Raw genomic sequence first — 17,287 nt, forward strand, 5'->3', positions numbered from 1 at the left:
TTCATAGCCTGTTACTTCACATTCTAGATGTTACCAGGGATTTTTGAAAAACTAGCTAAGGGGGGGGGGGGGAGAGAGAGAGAGAGAGAGAGAGAGAGAATGTGTGTGTGTGTGTGTGTGTGTGTGTGTGTGTGTGTGTGTGTGTGTTTTAAGAGATGGGGTCTTGCTAGACTTGGACTCCTGAGCTTAAGTGATCCTCCTACCTCAGGCTCCCTGTAGCTGGGATTACGGGCAGGTGCACTGTGCCTGCTAGAAGTATGTATTGAGTGTTTCATACACAGCACTCTGCTAGAAATAGGGGCAGGTAGTAAATGTCATGGTTGCCTTGCCTGAAAGGATCTTGAAATTTAGTTGTGGAGCAAGTGCAAACACATAATAGAACAAATAAGAAAACCAGCAAGGCCGGGTGCAGTAGCTCACGCCTGTAGTCCCAGCACTTAGGGAGGCTGAGGCGGGTGGATCACCTGAGGTCAGTAGTTCCAGACCAGCCTGGCCAACATGGTGAAACCCTGTCTCTACTAAAAAATACAAAAAATTAGCTGAGCGTGGTGATGGGCACCTGTAATCCCAGCTATTCAGGAGGCTGCGGCAGGAGGATTGCTTGAACCCAGGAGGCAGAGAGGTTCCAGTGAGCCAAGGTTGCAGCACTCTGGGCAACAAGGGCAAAACTCCATCTCAGAAAAAAAAAGGTAAACAAAAAAGTGTACAGAGTATAATAAATTTATTGTGAGGTATATGTAACAAGTATAGTAGAAGGAAAACAGAAGGTGGACCACAGTCTTGAAAAGAGGTCATATACCAGTGATTAAGAACAGCCTCTGGCCGGGCGCGGTGGCTCACGCCTGTAATCCCAGCACTTTGGGAGGCCGAGGCGGGTGGATCACGAGGTCAAGAGATCGAGACCATCCTGGTCAACATGGTGAAACCCCGTCTCTACTAAAAATACAAAAAATTAGCTGGGCATGGTGGCGTGTGCCCGTAATCCCAGCTACTCAGGAGGCTGAGGCAGGAGAATTGCCTGAACCCAGGAGGCGGAGGTTGCGGTGAGCCGAGATCGCGCCATTGCACTCCAGCCTGGGTAACAAGAGCGAAACTCCGTCTCAAAAAAAAAAAAAAAAGAACAGCCTCTGGACCCAGGTTGCCTGAGCTCAAATCCTGTGTCTGCCACTTATTGGCTATATAACCTGCTCCCAGCACCTCTCTTGTTTCCTTGTCTGGAAATTGGGGGAAATATTCATACTTTTCCTCATAGGAATGTTATGAGTATTAAGTGAGTAGATGCTAGGTATGTGAGTGTTTAATACATTGTAGCCATTATTAACACTTCATAGAGAAGGTAAAACTTGCACTGGAGCCTTGAAGAGTAGGTGGAATTTAGATAAGCAAAGATGTGAATATCTCAAAATAGTATTCATAAGCTATAAGGTTTTATGCTCATGTCCCTGAAGAAAAAACTTAGAAATAAAATCATATATAGAAGCTAAAGTTATTTTTCTTTTCCCTATTTTAGTTGGTAATTTCAACAAAGACTTATGCTCAGTTTTGCTCTGTTTTTCTTTAGCCAGAGCTGCTTGTACACTGAAGTGGTTATTTTCTGTAAGTAACATTTACTGATAGCTGAATTCTGAAAATACTGGCTGTATTAGAAGAGGCTTATTTCAAGAAAATTTCTGACAAAATCAGTATTGACTTTTAAAAAAAAATGAGACTAGGGTGAGAGATAAGAGACTAATGGGATAGAGAGAACTTAGGGAAGGGTTGCCAGTTAACGGGGAGCCATGTTTGAATAACGCACGAGGGCCACTGGAGAGTGAATCTGAAAATGTTGCTAGCAGTTTGTAGAGTGAAGACATTCCTATACTAAGCTTCCTGATGATAATCTGGAAAGTGAGCCCCATAGCTACCTGAAGGTTTCATTGATTACTTGCAAACTTCTGACTGTGACCTGGTGCCAGTGAGTCATCTGATCGTAGAGTTTCAGCTTACCCGAATGGATTCCGTGAGAGTGGCTCTGGCTGCTGCCTCGGATTAGGAGAAAATAAGATACATGGCTTTCTGGAAAAAAGAGCTCCCAGGTATGCACAGGAGAGCAAGGTGCTCTGAGTTGTCTGATTTATATTTATTTAAATAAAACTTATTTTTGTTATATAAGCAGCATTGTAATGCCAGTAAAAAAATTTAAAAATATTTCCTAGACATTACAAAAAAATTAAATATATATATATATGTATCTTGAGTTTCACTATTTTGAGAGCTCCCTTTTTCCTTACATATCCTTTTCAGATTTTTTCCTAAGGCATAGATTCTAAAAAATAACAAACTTAAGCTTTTTTTCTTTCTGTCTTTCTTTAGATGGAGTCTCACTCTGTTGACCAGGCTGGAGTGCAATGGCACGATCTCAGCTTACTGGTAACCTCCGCCTCCTGGGTTTAAGCGATTCTGTCACCTTAGCCTCCCGAGTAGTTGGGATTACAGGCACCCGCTCCCACGCCCTGCTAATTTTTGTATTTTTAGTAGAGATGGGGTTTCACCACATTGACCAGGCTGGTCTGGGACTCCTGACCTTCCACCCCGGTCATCCTTCCAGAGTGCTGGGATTACAGGCCCGAGCCACCTTGTTTGGCTCTAAGCTTTTTAAAAATGAGAAATATCAGCTGGGCACAGTGGCTCACACTTGTAATCCCAGCACTTTGGGAGGCCGACGCTGGTGGATCATGAGGTCCGGAGATCGAGACCATCCTGGCCAGCACAGTGAAATCCCATCTCTACTAAAAATATTTAAAAAAAAAAAATTAGATGGGTGTGATGGGACACGCCTGTAGTCCTAGCTATTCGGGAGGCTGAGGCAGGAGAACTGCTTGAACCTAGGAGGCGGAGATTGCAGTAAGCCAAGATCAAGCCACTGCACTACAGCTGGGGCGACAGTGCAAGACTCCGTCTCAAAAAAATAAATAAATAAAAATAAAAATGAGAAATATCGACTGGGTGCATGAATTACTTGGGGTCAGGAGTTCCAGACCAGCCTGGCCAACATAGTGAAACCCCATCTCTACAAAAAATACAAAAATTAGCCTGGCTTGGTGATGGGTGCCTGTTATTCCAGCTACTCGAGAGGTTGAAGCAGGAGGATCGCTTGACACCGGGAGGTGGAGGTTGCAGTGAGCTGAGATCTGGCTACTGCACTCCAGCCTGAGAGACAGAGCAAGACTTTGTCTCAGGAAAAAAAAAAAAAAAAAAAAAACGAAAGAAAAGAAATATCCCATATTCTCATTACTCTATTACAGCTTTATGTATTTTTTAGCATAATATTTCTCATTTCTCATCTGCATACCTCATAACTGTTTAGAGTTGCTGTCATAAGAGTGTATCTATTGTATTTCTGCTTCTAAAAATTTACTTGGTATTATGTTATGAATCTTTCACTTGTTTCTCTATAGTTACTAGAATTATAGCTGAATGTGGTGGCTCATGCCTGTAATCCTAGCACTTTGAGAGGGATGAGGGAGATGGATCGCTTGAGCCCAGTTCAAGACCAGCCTGGGCAACATGCTAAAACCCCATCTCTACAAAAATAAAAACAAAAAAAATTAGCCGGGTGTGGTGGTATATGCCTATAGTTCCAGCTACTCGAGAGGTTGAGGTTGAAGAATCGCTTGAGCCTGGCAGGCGGAGATTGCAGTAAGCTGAGATTGTGCCACTGCACTCTAGCCTGGGTGTCAGAGCAAGAGACCCTGTCTCAAAAAAAAAAATTATATTCTTTAACGGCTACATTATATTTGTTAAACTGTTATCCTGTATTAGGCATGTCATGATTGATCATTGATCATACTTTCTCTACCTGAGTCGAGAACATACTGAGAAATAAAGCATAGAACACCAGACAGATGGATATAAAAATTTACTTTGCCAGGCATGGTGGCTCACACCTATAATCCCAGCATTTTGGGAGGCCAAGGCGGGTGGATCACCTGAGGTCTGGCGTTCGAGACCAACCTGACCAACATGGAGAAACCCCATTCCTACTAAAAATACAAAATTTACTGTGCATGGTGGTGCATACCTGTAATCCCAGGAGGCTGAGACAGGAGAGGGAGGCAGGGGTTGAAGAGAGCTGAGATCACACCATTGCACTCCAGCCTGGGCAACAAGAGCGAAACTCTGTCTCAAAAAATATATATAATTCATATTCAGCTGAATTGGAGCACAAAGTTGAACTGTGGCCTGATGGACATCCTAAGTTTATACAGGATGACCTACCTGAGAATTAGAGGCTGCAGAGCTGGCGTACATAATCAGAACCACTTGTTTTGCATTTGTGCAACTTCCTAATACATGAACTCCACTCACTGGAGAGATGTGAAATCAGTAGAGATTAGACTTTTGCCATTCACTAATTAGCTCCATCATTCCTCTGGTGAAGAGTACATACATATGATGCCCCTTACATAAAATTCTAGAGAATGCAAACCACAGAAAGACCTGGTTGCTTGAGGTGGGGAGGGGCAGCAGGGAAGAATTACAAAGGCACACTAGGAATTATATCGGAGTGATGAGTATCTTCTTTACTTTGATTTAATGTTTTCACAAAATCGCCTGTGAACGTTTTCGAGATTACATATCTAAGGTTAATAATTATAAAATTATTTACCCTTAATTGACTCATCTTTATAGACTTTTTTTTTTTTTGAGATGGAGTCTGTCTTTCTCCATGTTGCCCAGGCTGGAGTGTAGTGGCACAATCTCAGCTCACTGCAACCTCCACCTCCTGGGTTCAAGCGATTCTCCTGGCTTGGCCTCCTGAGTAGCTGGAATTGTAGGCACATACCACCATGCCCTGCTAATTTTTGTATTTTTAGTAGAGACGGGGTTTCACCATGTTGGTCAGGCTGGTTTTGAACTCCTGACCTTGTAATCTACCTGTCGTGGCCTCCAAAGTGTTGGGATTACACGGTGTGAGCCACCATGCCCAGCCCTAGACTAATATTTCTTAATTGAGATGTACTTTATACACCATATAATTCACCCTGTTAAAGTGTACTAAAACCAACTCAGTGGTTTTAGTAAGTTCACAGAGTTGTACAACCATTACCACTGATTCTAGAACTTTTTCATCATCCCCAAAAGAATCCCCATATACATTAGTAGTCACTACGTATTTCTACACAGTTCTCTCAGCCCTAGGTAACCACCAATCTGTTTTCTGTCTCGATGGATTTGCCTATATAGAATAGTTGTTATAAATGGAATCATGTACTGTGTGAACCTTTGTGACTGACTCTCCTACTTAGCATATTGTTTTCAAGGTTCATCCATGTTGTAGCATGTATCAGTACTTCATTCCTTTTTATGGCTGCATAATATTACATTGTATGGATATTCCACATTTTGTTTATCCTTCATCAGTTGATGGACATTTAGGTTGTTTATACTTTTTGCCGGTTATGAATATTAATGCTGCCATGGATATTTTTGTACAAGTTTTTGTGTGATCACGTTTTTAATTTTCTTGGTTATATAACTAGAAGTGAAATTGCTGGGTCATATGGTAACTGTTTAACTTTTTGAGGAACAGACCATAATATTTTAAGAAGTGCTGATATGATCATGGTTAGTGCAGAGCAAGTTCTGTCTGCTAAATGGAAGATATTGTCCATCCTGTTTTTTATTTTGAACGTGTAAATAGTTTACCCCAAATATTTTCAGAAATATTGCCATTATACTTCTATCCAGAGTACAGTTTTTCAAGGCAAAACTTGTCAAACTGTCTCTGTGATTCTTTAGGCTGTTTTGGCAAAACTCTATGGTAGTGTTCTGTATTAGTTTTTACTTATGTAAGCTCTGTCCTGAATACCCAGTTTTGTTGTATGAACTATTTTTTTTTCTTTTGTGCTTATCTAAGTCTACTCAGACAAATGACCTAAAGCTATTTTTATCTTTAGCGTTAATTTGGTATAAATTCGTGAGGTGTGCTCTTCTATCCTATGTTCTCTTTGGTCGGGGTACACTATTATTTTGAGATTAAAATAGGCCACAAATACATTAACTGTTACTATTAGTCGGCACTAATTTGCACTTTCTGTGCAAGTAGAAAAATGCCTCATGCTGATACCAAAGCTGTTTTCAGCTTGGATCCTTTAGAAATTATATCTATTACGGCCGGGCACGGTGGCTCAAGCCTGTAATCCCAGCACTTTGGGAGGCCGAGGCGGGTGGATCACGAGGTCAAGAGATGGAGACCATCCTGGTCAACATGGTGAAACCCCGTCTCTACTAAAAAATACAAAAAACTACCTGGGCGTGGTGGCGCTTGCCTGTAATCGCAGCTACTCAGGAGGCTGAGGCAGGAGAATTGCTTGAACCCAGGAGGCGGAGGTTGCGGTGAGCCGAGATCGCGCCATTGCACTCCAGCCTGGGTAACAAGAGCGAAACTCCGTCTCAAAAAAAAAAAAAAAATGAAAAGGTGTTTTATGTCACCAGTATTTAGAGAAATCTTTATTATTATTATTATTTTATTTATTTATTTATTTATTTTTGAAACAGAGTCTCGCTCTATCACCCAGGCTGGAGTGCAATGGCATGCTCTTGGCTCACGGCAACCTCCACCTCCTGGGTTCAAGCAGTTCTCCTGCCTCAGCCTCCCAGGTAGCTGGGATTACAGGTGCACACCACCACACCCAGCTAATTTTTGTATTTTTCAGTAGAGATGGGGTTTCACCATGTTAGTCAGGCTAGTCTCGAACCCCTGACCTTGTGATCTGCCCGCCTCAGCTTCCCAAAGTGTTGGGATTACAGGCATGAGCCACTGCGCCCAGGTATTTTTTTTTTTTTTTAATGAGATGGAGTTTCACTTTTTTTTTTTTTTTTTTTTTTGAGGAGTTTCGCTCTTGTTACCCAGGCTGGAGTGCAATGGCACGATCTCGGCTCACCGCAACCTCCACCTCCTGGGATCAGGCAATTCTCCTGCCTCAGCCTCCTGAGTAGCTGGGATTACAGGCACACACCACCATGCCCAGCTAATTTTTTGTATTTTCAGTAGAGACGAGGTTTCACCATGTTGACCAGGATGGTCTCGATCTCTTGACCTTGTGATCCACCCGCCTCGGCCTCCCAAAGTGCTGGGATTACAGGCTTGAGCCACCGCGCCCGGCGGAGTTTCACTTTTATTGCCCAAGCTAGAGTGTGATAGTGCGATCTTGGCTCACTGCAACCTGTGCCTCCCGAGTTCAAGCGGTCCTTCCTCAGCCTCCCAAGTAGCTGTGATTACAGACATGGGCCACCACATCTGGCTAATTTCTTGTATTTTTAGTAGAGACAGGGCTTTGTGTTAGTCAGCCTGGTCTTGATCCTGACATCAGGTAATCCACCCGCCCCGAACTCCCAGAGTGCTGGGATTACAGATGTGAGCCACTGCAGCTGACCGAGAAATCTAATTGATATTTTTAGTATGAATATTACTTTTTGTTCTTCAGCTTGTATATTAGAATTTTTAAAACTTCTTGAAAATGTTGGTCAGGCCAGGCATGGTGGCTCATGCCTGTAATTGCAGCACCCTGGGATGCTGAGGCAGGCAGATCACCTGAGATCAGGCATTCAAGACCAGCCTGGTCAACATGGTAAAATCCCATCTCTACTGAAAATACAAAATTTAGCTGGGCATGGTGGTAGGCGCCTGGAATCCCAGCTACTCTGGAGGCAGGAGAATGGCTTGAACCCAGGAGGCGGAGTGTGCAGTGAGCTAAGATCATGCCACTGCCCTCTAGCCTAGGTGACAGAGTGAGACTCCTTCTCCCAAAAAGAATTTTTAAAAAGTTGATCAGAGTAGGGTTGGATGTAAGCTTTTTTACTCTGGAGTAGTCTAAATTGGTACAGTAGAGCACCCACCCGCCCTTCCCCCCAACCCTGTCCTGCAGTCTCATGGTCTACAAATAGGTGAATATACTACAAAAGATAATTTTATTTATTTTTATTTTTTGAGACAGGGTCTTGCTCTGTTGCCCAGGCTGGAGTGCAATGGAGTGATCTTGACTCACTGCAACCTCTTCCTCCTGGGTTTGCAACCTCGGCCTCCTAAGTAGCTGGGACTACAGGTGTATGCCACCACGCCCGGCTAATTTTTTTGTATTTTTAGTAGAGACAAGGTTTCACCATGTTGGCCAGGCTGGTCTCGGACTCCTGGCCTCAAGTGATCTGCCCACCTCAGCTTCTCAAAGTGGTGGGATTACAGGCATGAGCCACGGCACTCAGCTACAGTAAGATATTTTAAAGCAGGACACAGAGGCTCATGGTTCAATTGCAGTACTTTGTGAGGCTGAGGCAAGAGGATTGCTTTAAGCCAGATGTTTGAGACAAGCCTTAGCAGCAAAGTTAGACACCATGTCTAAAAAAAAATTTTGTTTTTTTAAATTAGCTGAGTGTGGTGGTACCTCCTTGTAGTCCTAGCTACTTGCGGGATTGAGGTGGGAGGATCACTTGAACCTAGGAAATTGAGGCTGCAGTGAACTGTGATTGCATTATTGCACTCCAGCCTGAGTGACAGAGTTGAGACCTTGTCTCAAAAAAGAAAAAGACCACATTCACAAAACTTTTATTATTGTATATTGTTATAACTGTTCTGTTTTATTATTAGATATTGTTAATTTCTTGCTATGCCTAAGCTATAAATTAAGTTATAAGTTATAAATTAAACTTTTCAATAGCTATGTATGTATAGGAAAAAAACATAGCATATAGGGTTTGATACAGCTGACTGTAATCCCCACCTCATGAACTTGAGCTCAGGATCCTGGGTTCAAGCAGTCTTCCCCACTCAGCCTCCTGAGTAGCTGGAATTTAAAGTGCATGCTACCACACCCAGCTAATGGTTTAAATTTTTTATAGAGACAGGATCTCACTGTGTTGCCCAGACTAGTCTTGAACTCCTGGTCTCAAGGATCCTCCTGCCTTGGCTTCCCAAAGTGCTAGGGTTACAGGCATGAGCTGTGTACACAAATTTCTGTGTACACAAATTATTAGAATTATTAAGAGTTCAGCAGATTTTCTGCATACTAAAGTCAGTACACAAAAATCAGTTGCATTTCTGTCACCAGCCGTTAACTATTAAAATACAGAATTAATAAAAGATACTAAGGCAATTAAACTCAGTGTGATTTAACAAGATGTTTTAAATTTAAGAAATAAATGTGGCTGGGTGCAGAGGCTCATGCCTGTAATCCCAGCACTTTGGGAGGCTGAGGCAGGTGGATCACTTGAGGTCAGGAGTTCGATACCAGCCTGGCCAACGTGGTAAAACTCCATCTCTACTAAAAATATAACATATTAGCCATGTGTGGTGGCACACAACTGTAATCCTAGATACTCAGGAGGCTGAGGCAGGAGAATCGCTTGAACCCGGGAGATGGGGGTTGCACTGACCCAAGATCGTGCCACTGCACTCTAGCCTGGATGACAGAGTGAGACTCTGTCTCAAAAAGAAAATAAATAAATAAATAAATATTTGGATTTCTAAATACCAAAAAAGAAAGAGAAGACATGAATGACTGGTAAATATTACATGACAGGATGTTTAGCCCTATTAGTATCAGGGAAAGCAAACTAAAACCTCAGTGAAGGGTGACGTCAACCAAAATGGCAGAGTAGGGACTTCTGAGGGTCATCCCTCCATAGAAACACCAAACAAGTTGCCAAAAAAGTCAGAATAAAGCTTATCAGAACTCTGGAAAGATAGTCAAAGGTTTACAGCAGCCAAGCAAATACTTAGCCAGAAGAAAGGGCACTGAAACAAGATAGGAGATCTTTGTAGCATTTTAACTTACCCTGGCCTCACCTCCCTTCCTGGTAACGCTGCAGTCTTGAAGGTGATAGCCTGTGTTCCCCCCTGCTGGTGCCTGATTTCAGAGAGAGCAGAGTGGACTCTCTTCTTTCTAAAGGATTGTGTTTGTCTGTTTTGTTCTTTTCTCAAAGGACTGCCACCTGGGGGGGAAAAATTAACAGGGCAAACAATAAGATGTTGGAAGCCTGGGAGGAAAAGCTGTCGAGTGAGTTTTTGTGGAGGAATAGGGACTTTGAAAAGCTATTGTGCAGGAAAACCTAGAAAACCAAGTGCAAGGCTCAGGGCAGTATGCATACTCAGAATAGACTCGAAAAGGCCATTAGCTTTCACCCCTGGCTTGTCTTTAGGGTCAACATAAGCAGGAAATGAATGTTAAGGCAGATTTATAAAGGCCCTGGCTAAGTTTTGAAGGAGTGCCCCCAACAGCTAATCAGCAAAGACCTCCGGAGCATTTTGCTTTTCTCTGTGTCTCTTTCTTTTTGTTTGTTTGTTTTTTTGTTTGTTTTGTTTTTATTTGTTTTGGAATGTGGTCTTGCTGTGTTGTTTTGGCTAATATTGAACTCTGAACTCTAGGTGCAAGTGACCCTCCCACCTCAGCTTCTTGAGTAGCATGTTTCAGTACTTCATTCCTTGGAGGCACATACCACTGCACCCATCTCTTTTTGTTTTGTTTTGTTTGTTTGTTTATGGAGATAGAGTTTAGCTCTTATTGCCCAGACTGAAGTGCAACAACCTCTGCTGCCTGGGTTCAAGTGATTCTCCTGTCTCAGCCTCCTGAGTAGCTGGGATTACAGGTATGCCCACCATGCCCAGCTGATTTGTTTATTGTATTAGAGTTAGTGTTTCACCGTGTTAGTCAGGATGGTCTTGAACTCCTGACCTCAGGTGATCCTCCCAAAGTGTTGGGATTACAGGCGTGTACCACCATGCCCAGCCGTGTTCAGTTTTCAACAAAAAATTATGAAGCATGTGAAGAAACTAGAAAATATACCTCATTCACAAGAAAAAATAAATGAACAGAAACTACCCTGAGGAAGCGCTAATATTGGAATTACTAGACAAAAACTTTAAATCGGCCGTCTTAAGTATACTCAAAGAGCCGAAGGACACCATGGACAAAGAACTTAAAGGAATTCAAGATGATAATGTCTCAACAAATAGAGAATAGTAATAAAGAGATAGCGGTTTTTAAAAGGCAGCAAATACAAATTTTGGAGCTGAAGATTATAATAATTGAAATGAAAAATTTACTAGAGGAGCTCAACAAAAGATCTGAGCAGACAGAAGAATTTGTGAACTTGAAGATAGGTCCATTGAAATTAAACAGTTTGAGGAGCACACATTTAAAAGATTGAAGAAGGCCGGGCAGTGCGGCTCACACCTGTAATCCCAGCACTTTAGGAGGCCATATCACGAGGTCAAGAGATCGAGACCATCCTGGCCAACATGGTGAAACCCCGTCTCTACTAAAAAAATACAAAAATTAGCTGGTTGTGGTGGTGTACGCCTGTAGTCCCAGCTACTCAGGAGGCTGAGGCAGGAGAATTGCTTGAACCCAGGAGGCAGAGGTTGCAGTGAGCCAAGATCGCGCCACTGCACTCCAGCCTGGTACCTGGCAACAGAGCAAGACTCTGTCTCAAAAAAAAAAGATTGAAGAAAAATGAACAGAGCCAGAGAAATGTGTGGGACACCAATATATGTATCATGGAAAGGAGAGGGAGAAAGATGCAGAACACATGTTTAAGAAGTAATTGCCAAAACCATTTCAAATTTGGCAATACATGAATGTACACATATAAGAAACTCAACTAACACTTAAAAATGATAAACTCAAAAACATCTATGAGACATATTATAATCAAAATTTCAGAAGCCACGATAAAGAGAGAATCTTGAAAGCAGCAAGAGAGAAGCAACTTGTAATAGTTAAGGGATCCTAAATAAGATGAATTTCTGCTGATTTCTTAGTGGAAACCCTGGAGGCCAGAAGACCAAAAAGAGAGAAACTCATACCTCTGCAGCAGAAGACGCGGTGGCCATTTGTAATAGCGAAAAACGAAACAATCCAGATGTTTACTGATTCCTTTTTTTAACATGTGATTTATTTCTGGTCTTTACTAGCTTTGGGGCCATTTGGATCACACGATGATTTTTCAAGATTTTAGACCGTTTCTAAGTAGCAGTCCACTGGACCAAGATCATAGAGCCAATGAAAGGGGTCACCAGACTCACACTGACTTCTGGGGAGCCAGGCCTCCACGGCTGCCAGTGGGTCGGAGGTACAGATCTCGAGGAAGTACTCGTCCTGACAGATCTCCAGCTATTGAAGGGTGAGTTGTCGTTTAAGTTCTTTTTAAGGTAGTTTCAGGGAAGGACAGATTGGTATGACCTAGTCTCTATGAGGTTCTCATACTTCCTAGTCTGTGGACAGGACGCACGTGGGAAGGATGAAAGTGAAGCTGAATCGAATGTTGGCGCTCACCGGTGATAGTCTAGAGCGTGAAAAGTGTTACAGGGCTGTGCTTAGCACTTTTGTCAATGTCTCAGATTCATACATAGATGATATGTGTCTTAGTCGTTTTGTGTAGCTATAACGGAATACCTGAGACTGGGTGATTTATAAAAAACAGAGATTCCTTTCTTACATTTCTGAAGCCTGGGAAGTGCAAGGTTGAGGGATCCACATCTGGCGAGGGCCTTCTTGCTGTATCATTCCATGTTGGAAGGCAGAAGGGCAAGAGAGCATGCATGAGCAGAAAGAAAAGGGCCAAAATCACCCTCTCATTAGGAACTCACTCCACAGTGACTAATTCACTTCCAAGATAAAGGCATTAATCCACTCATGGGGGATTCATTCCTTAAAGTGCCCACTTTTCAACACTGCTGCATTGGGGATTAAGTTTCCAACATATGAATTTTTGAGGAAGGTACATTCAAACTATAGCAGCATATTTATCAAATTTTCAAAAGGGCATCACATATATTAGAATTAAATATTTCAGCAGATTGGAGCAGTGGACATAACATGAAATTTAATCATGTATCTACTTTTTGTGAAGAAAAGAAAAAGAGAAATTTAATAGGATAAATATGAAGTCTTGTGACTGTAAAAACATTCATGTAATGAGTGTCTTTTTGTGTGGGGCACTGTACTGGGCACTGGGAACACATGGTGAGTCAAACAGATGGTTTTGCTCATGGATCTCATTTAGTTGGAAGAAAAAATGTTAATTTTAAGTGTTTGCCATATGTACAGGACTGTGCTTCATGCTTTATCTGCTTTATGTTGTTTAATTTGTGTGAAGTAATAGGTGCTATTGCTCTTTTCATTTTGTAAAATAATAAACTGAGTCTCAGAGAAATAAAGTAACAGCCATTGGTGGATCCAAGACCTGAATCCAGTGCTATGTGAATCTAGTGTGGCATTGTCTCATGTGGCAGCTGCTATCCACGTGGAGCTATGTCAATTTAAATTTAAATTAACCAGAAGTTAATGAAACTAAAAATTCAGAGTACCTCAGTCCCACTAGCTGTATTTTGAGTACTCATTGGCCACATGTAGCTAATAGTTAACCATATTTGACAAAACATATTATAGAAAATTTCCATTATCTTAGAAAGGTCTATTGAACAGTGCTATTCTAGAGCCTACACTCTCCCTCTCCCCCCAACACACGCCTTCTAGACTTTAACATTTTATCGTATTTGCTTTGTTACTTACTTATTCATCCATTAGTTCATCTTATGTTTTGTGCATGTCAAAGTTAGTTGCAGACATCCCTTCATAGAACAAATATAGGATATGGGAAATCTGATTTAATGAGATTGTCTAGGACAAAAATCAGTGACATCTTAGCTTAGGGCACCCAGAGTTAAAGCTACCATATCCTGGCCAAGTGTGGTAGCTCAGGTCTGTAATACCAGCACTGTGGGAGGCCAAGGTGGGTGATCACAAGGTCAGGAGATTGAGACCATCCTGGTTAACATAGTGAAACCTCGATTCTACTAAAAGTACAAAAATTAGTTGGACATGGTGGCGCGCGCCTGTAGTCAGCTACTCAGGAGGCTGAGGCAGGAGAATTGCTTGAACCCAGAGGCAGTGATTGCAGTGAGCTGAGACTGTGCCACCGCACTCCAGCCTGGTGACAGAGCGAGACTCTGTCTAAGAGAAAAAAAAGCTGCTATATCCTGTGCCAGTTAAACGGTGTGTAGATCACTTTCCCTTCTCTGTCTGAGATCTTATTGTTGAGTTTCTCAACTACAGTTCATCTAAACTTTTACCTCCTATGGATCTTTTTTTTTTTTTTTTTTTTTTCCCCCATTCCACCCACTAAATGGCCAATTTTGGAGTAGTGCTGTGGTTCCCTTTTTCTTGCTCCTCTACTAGGGGATGGTTCAGCACCACTGGAGAAAAAAATCACATAAATGTGCCCAGTGGTGCCCCTGCAGATAGCAAGGTACATTTCATCTCTACTAGACTGTTGATGCTTTTGGTTAGGCTTTTGTTTTGCATTGCCTGAACAGATATTTTGAATTTTCAGTAAATTTCACCCTTCAAATTTCTTATCCAGTAGCTGATGCTCAGAGTTGATTATATTCTCCTTTATGAAAATGGGGGCCTTGGACATGAACTTCCCAAGTCCCTGTGCCCAGCTTCTCTATATCAACAATCATTTATCCCTCCAGCCTCCTGAGATGAGGTGTCGTTTCTTTTTTCAAGGCAAGCTATCAGCCCCTGTTCCTGACCCATTCCTTAGCTGTTTCATCTGGGATTTGTATCATCTATCTTCTTCCTGCCCTCTTTCCCAGTTAACGCCCCTTGGGCACTGTTTTACTGTTTAGCTCTCTGTTTTTCAATCCTGGCTATACATTAGTGTCACTGAGGATATCTTTTTAAAAACTGATACCTAGGCTCCATCCCCAGGGATTGTGATTTTATTAGTCTGGGTGATTCCAGGCATTGGTAATTTTTAAAAGCTTCTAGAGTTACTATAGCCAGAATTGAGAATTACTGTTCTAGTTACTGCCTAGTAATCTTTTTCCTTTCCTTTTCAATAAAATTTGTTTTTCAATAAAATTTCTTAAGAGGTGTTTGTGTTTACTTTTTTATCTTTCATTAGTCTTCTACCTACTGTAGTCTGGCCATCCTTTCACTAAAATCTCTGGTGACCTTCTATTAATAATTGCAGATCAGTGGATACTTTAAAATTCTTATTGTATAGGTCTAGAACCTTTTTGATCTTTTTTCTTCCCCCTTGAATTACTTTTTTTTCTTATTATTTATTTATTTTTCAATAGGGTCTTGCTCTGTTACGCAGACTGGAATAGAGTGGCATGATCATACTTCAAAGAGCCTCAACCTTCTGGCCTCACACAGTCCTCTTGCCTTAGCCTCCCAAGTAGCTGGGATTACAGGCATGCACCACCATGCCTGTAATGCTTCGCCAGTTTTAAAATTTTTTTTTAGAGATGAGGTCTTATTAGTTGCCCAGGCTGATCTCAAACTTCTGGGAAGATTGCTTGAGTTCAGGAGTTTAAGATCACCCTGGCAACATGGCAAGACCCCATCTTTACAAAAAATAAAAAATTGCCTGGTGCGGTGGCTCACGCCTGTAATCCCAGCACTTTGGGAAGCGGAGGCAGGTGGATCAAGGTCAGGAGTTCAAGACCACCCTGGCCAAAATGGTGAAACCTCGTCTCTACTAGAAATATAAAAACTAAGCGGGTGTGGTGGCAGGCACCTGTAATCCCAGCTACTCAGAAGGCTGAGCCAGGAGAATTGCTTAAACCCGGGAGCTGGAGGTTGCAGTGTGCTGAGATTGTAACAGAGCATGACTCTGTCTCAAAAAAAAAGAAAAAACTAGAATATATTGGTTCATGTAACTCAAATGGTTGTTAGCTATATCAGACCCAAAATCTCTCTTTTCATAACAATTATCTTGTAATGCCCTCTACTATCCTGATTTGAAATTCATTGATGATATAAGCTATAAAACATAAAAATACATATGCATATATACACCATTCTCCAATTAATATAAAGGAAAAATAAAAATAATATATGTATTTTAATATGTAAATGCCTAGCCATAAGTATTCTGGGAGACAAAATTAAGAAGGTTATAGCTACAAATGCAGATAGTACAAGAGTATTATATTTACAGTTCATCTATCAGAAGCATTTTTGGTACAATGTTATGATTTTTCAAAATGGTGAAGAACTCAGGAAATTTCTGGGGTTTGTGGGGAAGCATAAACTTACTGCAGTTTTCACAGTAGTTATATCCCTGGAAAATTCAGTATATATTAAAACCAAATGGAAAATAATTTGTGTTTAGAATGGAGCTGGATTTAGTCTCAGTTAATTAGAGGTCGTTTTTCACCAAATGAATGTCCAGGCAAAATGTCCGAAATACACATGTTGGAGGGCAGGTCTTTGTTGGACCTGGCCGTCCTGTTTATTGCAGGGTAGTTACCACTCATTTTTCCTACTTAGTAAATGTAAATGGTACCTACCATTTATTGTGACTAGCCAAACAGCCCCTTCAGATTTCTAAATCACTCCTTAGGAGTGACATTGAGAACCACTGATGTAAATTAAAAGTCTACAGGTGGATCTAGATGGTCAGTCAATATGTTCATCTGTCTGTCATTCTTCATCTCTCAAATCTGCTTTCCTGTGTTACGATGATTAGATAGCTTTCCCTTTATAAAATGAAAGAGAGCCAGTGGTGGCTCCAAGTTTATAGGAATTATGGAGCATTCATCCTAGAGGATATGTTCATCCATACACTTTTTTTTTTGAGACAGAACCTTGCTTTATTGCCTAACCTAGAGTGCAGTGGCATGGTCTCTCAGCTCACTGCAACCTCTGCCTCCCAGGTCCAAGTGATTCTTGTGAGCTGGAATTATGGGCACACGTCACCACGCCCAGCTAATTCTTGTGTATTTTTAGTAGAGACAGGGTTTCACCATGTTGGTCAGGCTGGTCTTGAACTCCTGACCTCAAGTGATCCGCCTGCTTCGGCCTCCCAAGGTGCTGAGAATTACAGGAGTGAGCCACTGTGCCCATCCCTATTTTTATTTTAGCGTGCTGTACCTTGTTTTTTGTTACTTTTTAGCCTGATGTTTTAGCCTCCTTCCTGGCTATATAAAGGAAGCATCTTTGATTTTAGCAGTAAGCTGTTTCTGATTTGCTTTGTAGGGTACGTTACTTCTAAGAAGGTGTCCCACCTAAAGAATGTGTTCTTTTAAAAATGTATTATTTTTATTTTAGATTCAGGGGGTACATGTACAGGTTTGGTTTTTATTTTTTAACATGTGCTCTCCTGGTAACTCACAGAGCAACAGGTTTGTTAAACATGGGTATATTGTGTGATGGAGGGCTTTGGGCTTCTAATGACAACATAGTACTTGTAGGTAGTTTCTCAACCTTGGCCCTTCTCCCTCCTTCTCCCC

General features: G+C 41.6%; 1 protein-coding gene across 3 annotated transcripts in view; it reads left to right on the top strand.

The window, feature by feature from the left end:
* The window catches only part of RNF115 (ring finger protein 115), an 83,608-nt gene that overhangs the window by 45,361 nt on the left and 20,960 nt on the right, over positions 1-17,287 (top strand). For all 3 annotated transcript variants that reach the window (XM_074390108.1, XM_039459921.2, XM_074390109.1), the window contains one exon: positions 11,951-12,159. In XM_074390108.1, coding sequence (XP_074246209.1) covers positions 11,951-12,159 — 209 coding nt within the window. The remainder of the gene's footprint in view (positions 1-11,950; positions 12,160-17,287) is intronic.

This window comes from Saimiri boliviensis, chromosome 19 (genome assembly GCF_048565385.1).
Source record: "Saimiri boliviensis isolate mSaiBol1 chromosome 19, mSaiBol1.pri, whole genome shotgun sequence".
NCBI classification, from domain to species: domain Eukaryota; kingdom Metazoa; phylum Chordata; class Mammalia; order Primates; family Cebidae; genus Saimiri; species Saimiri boliviensis.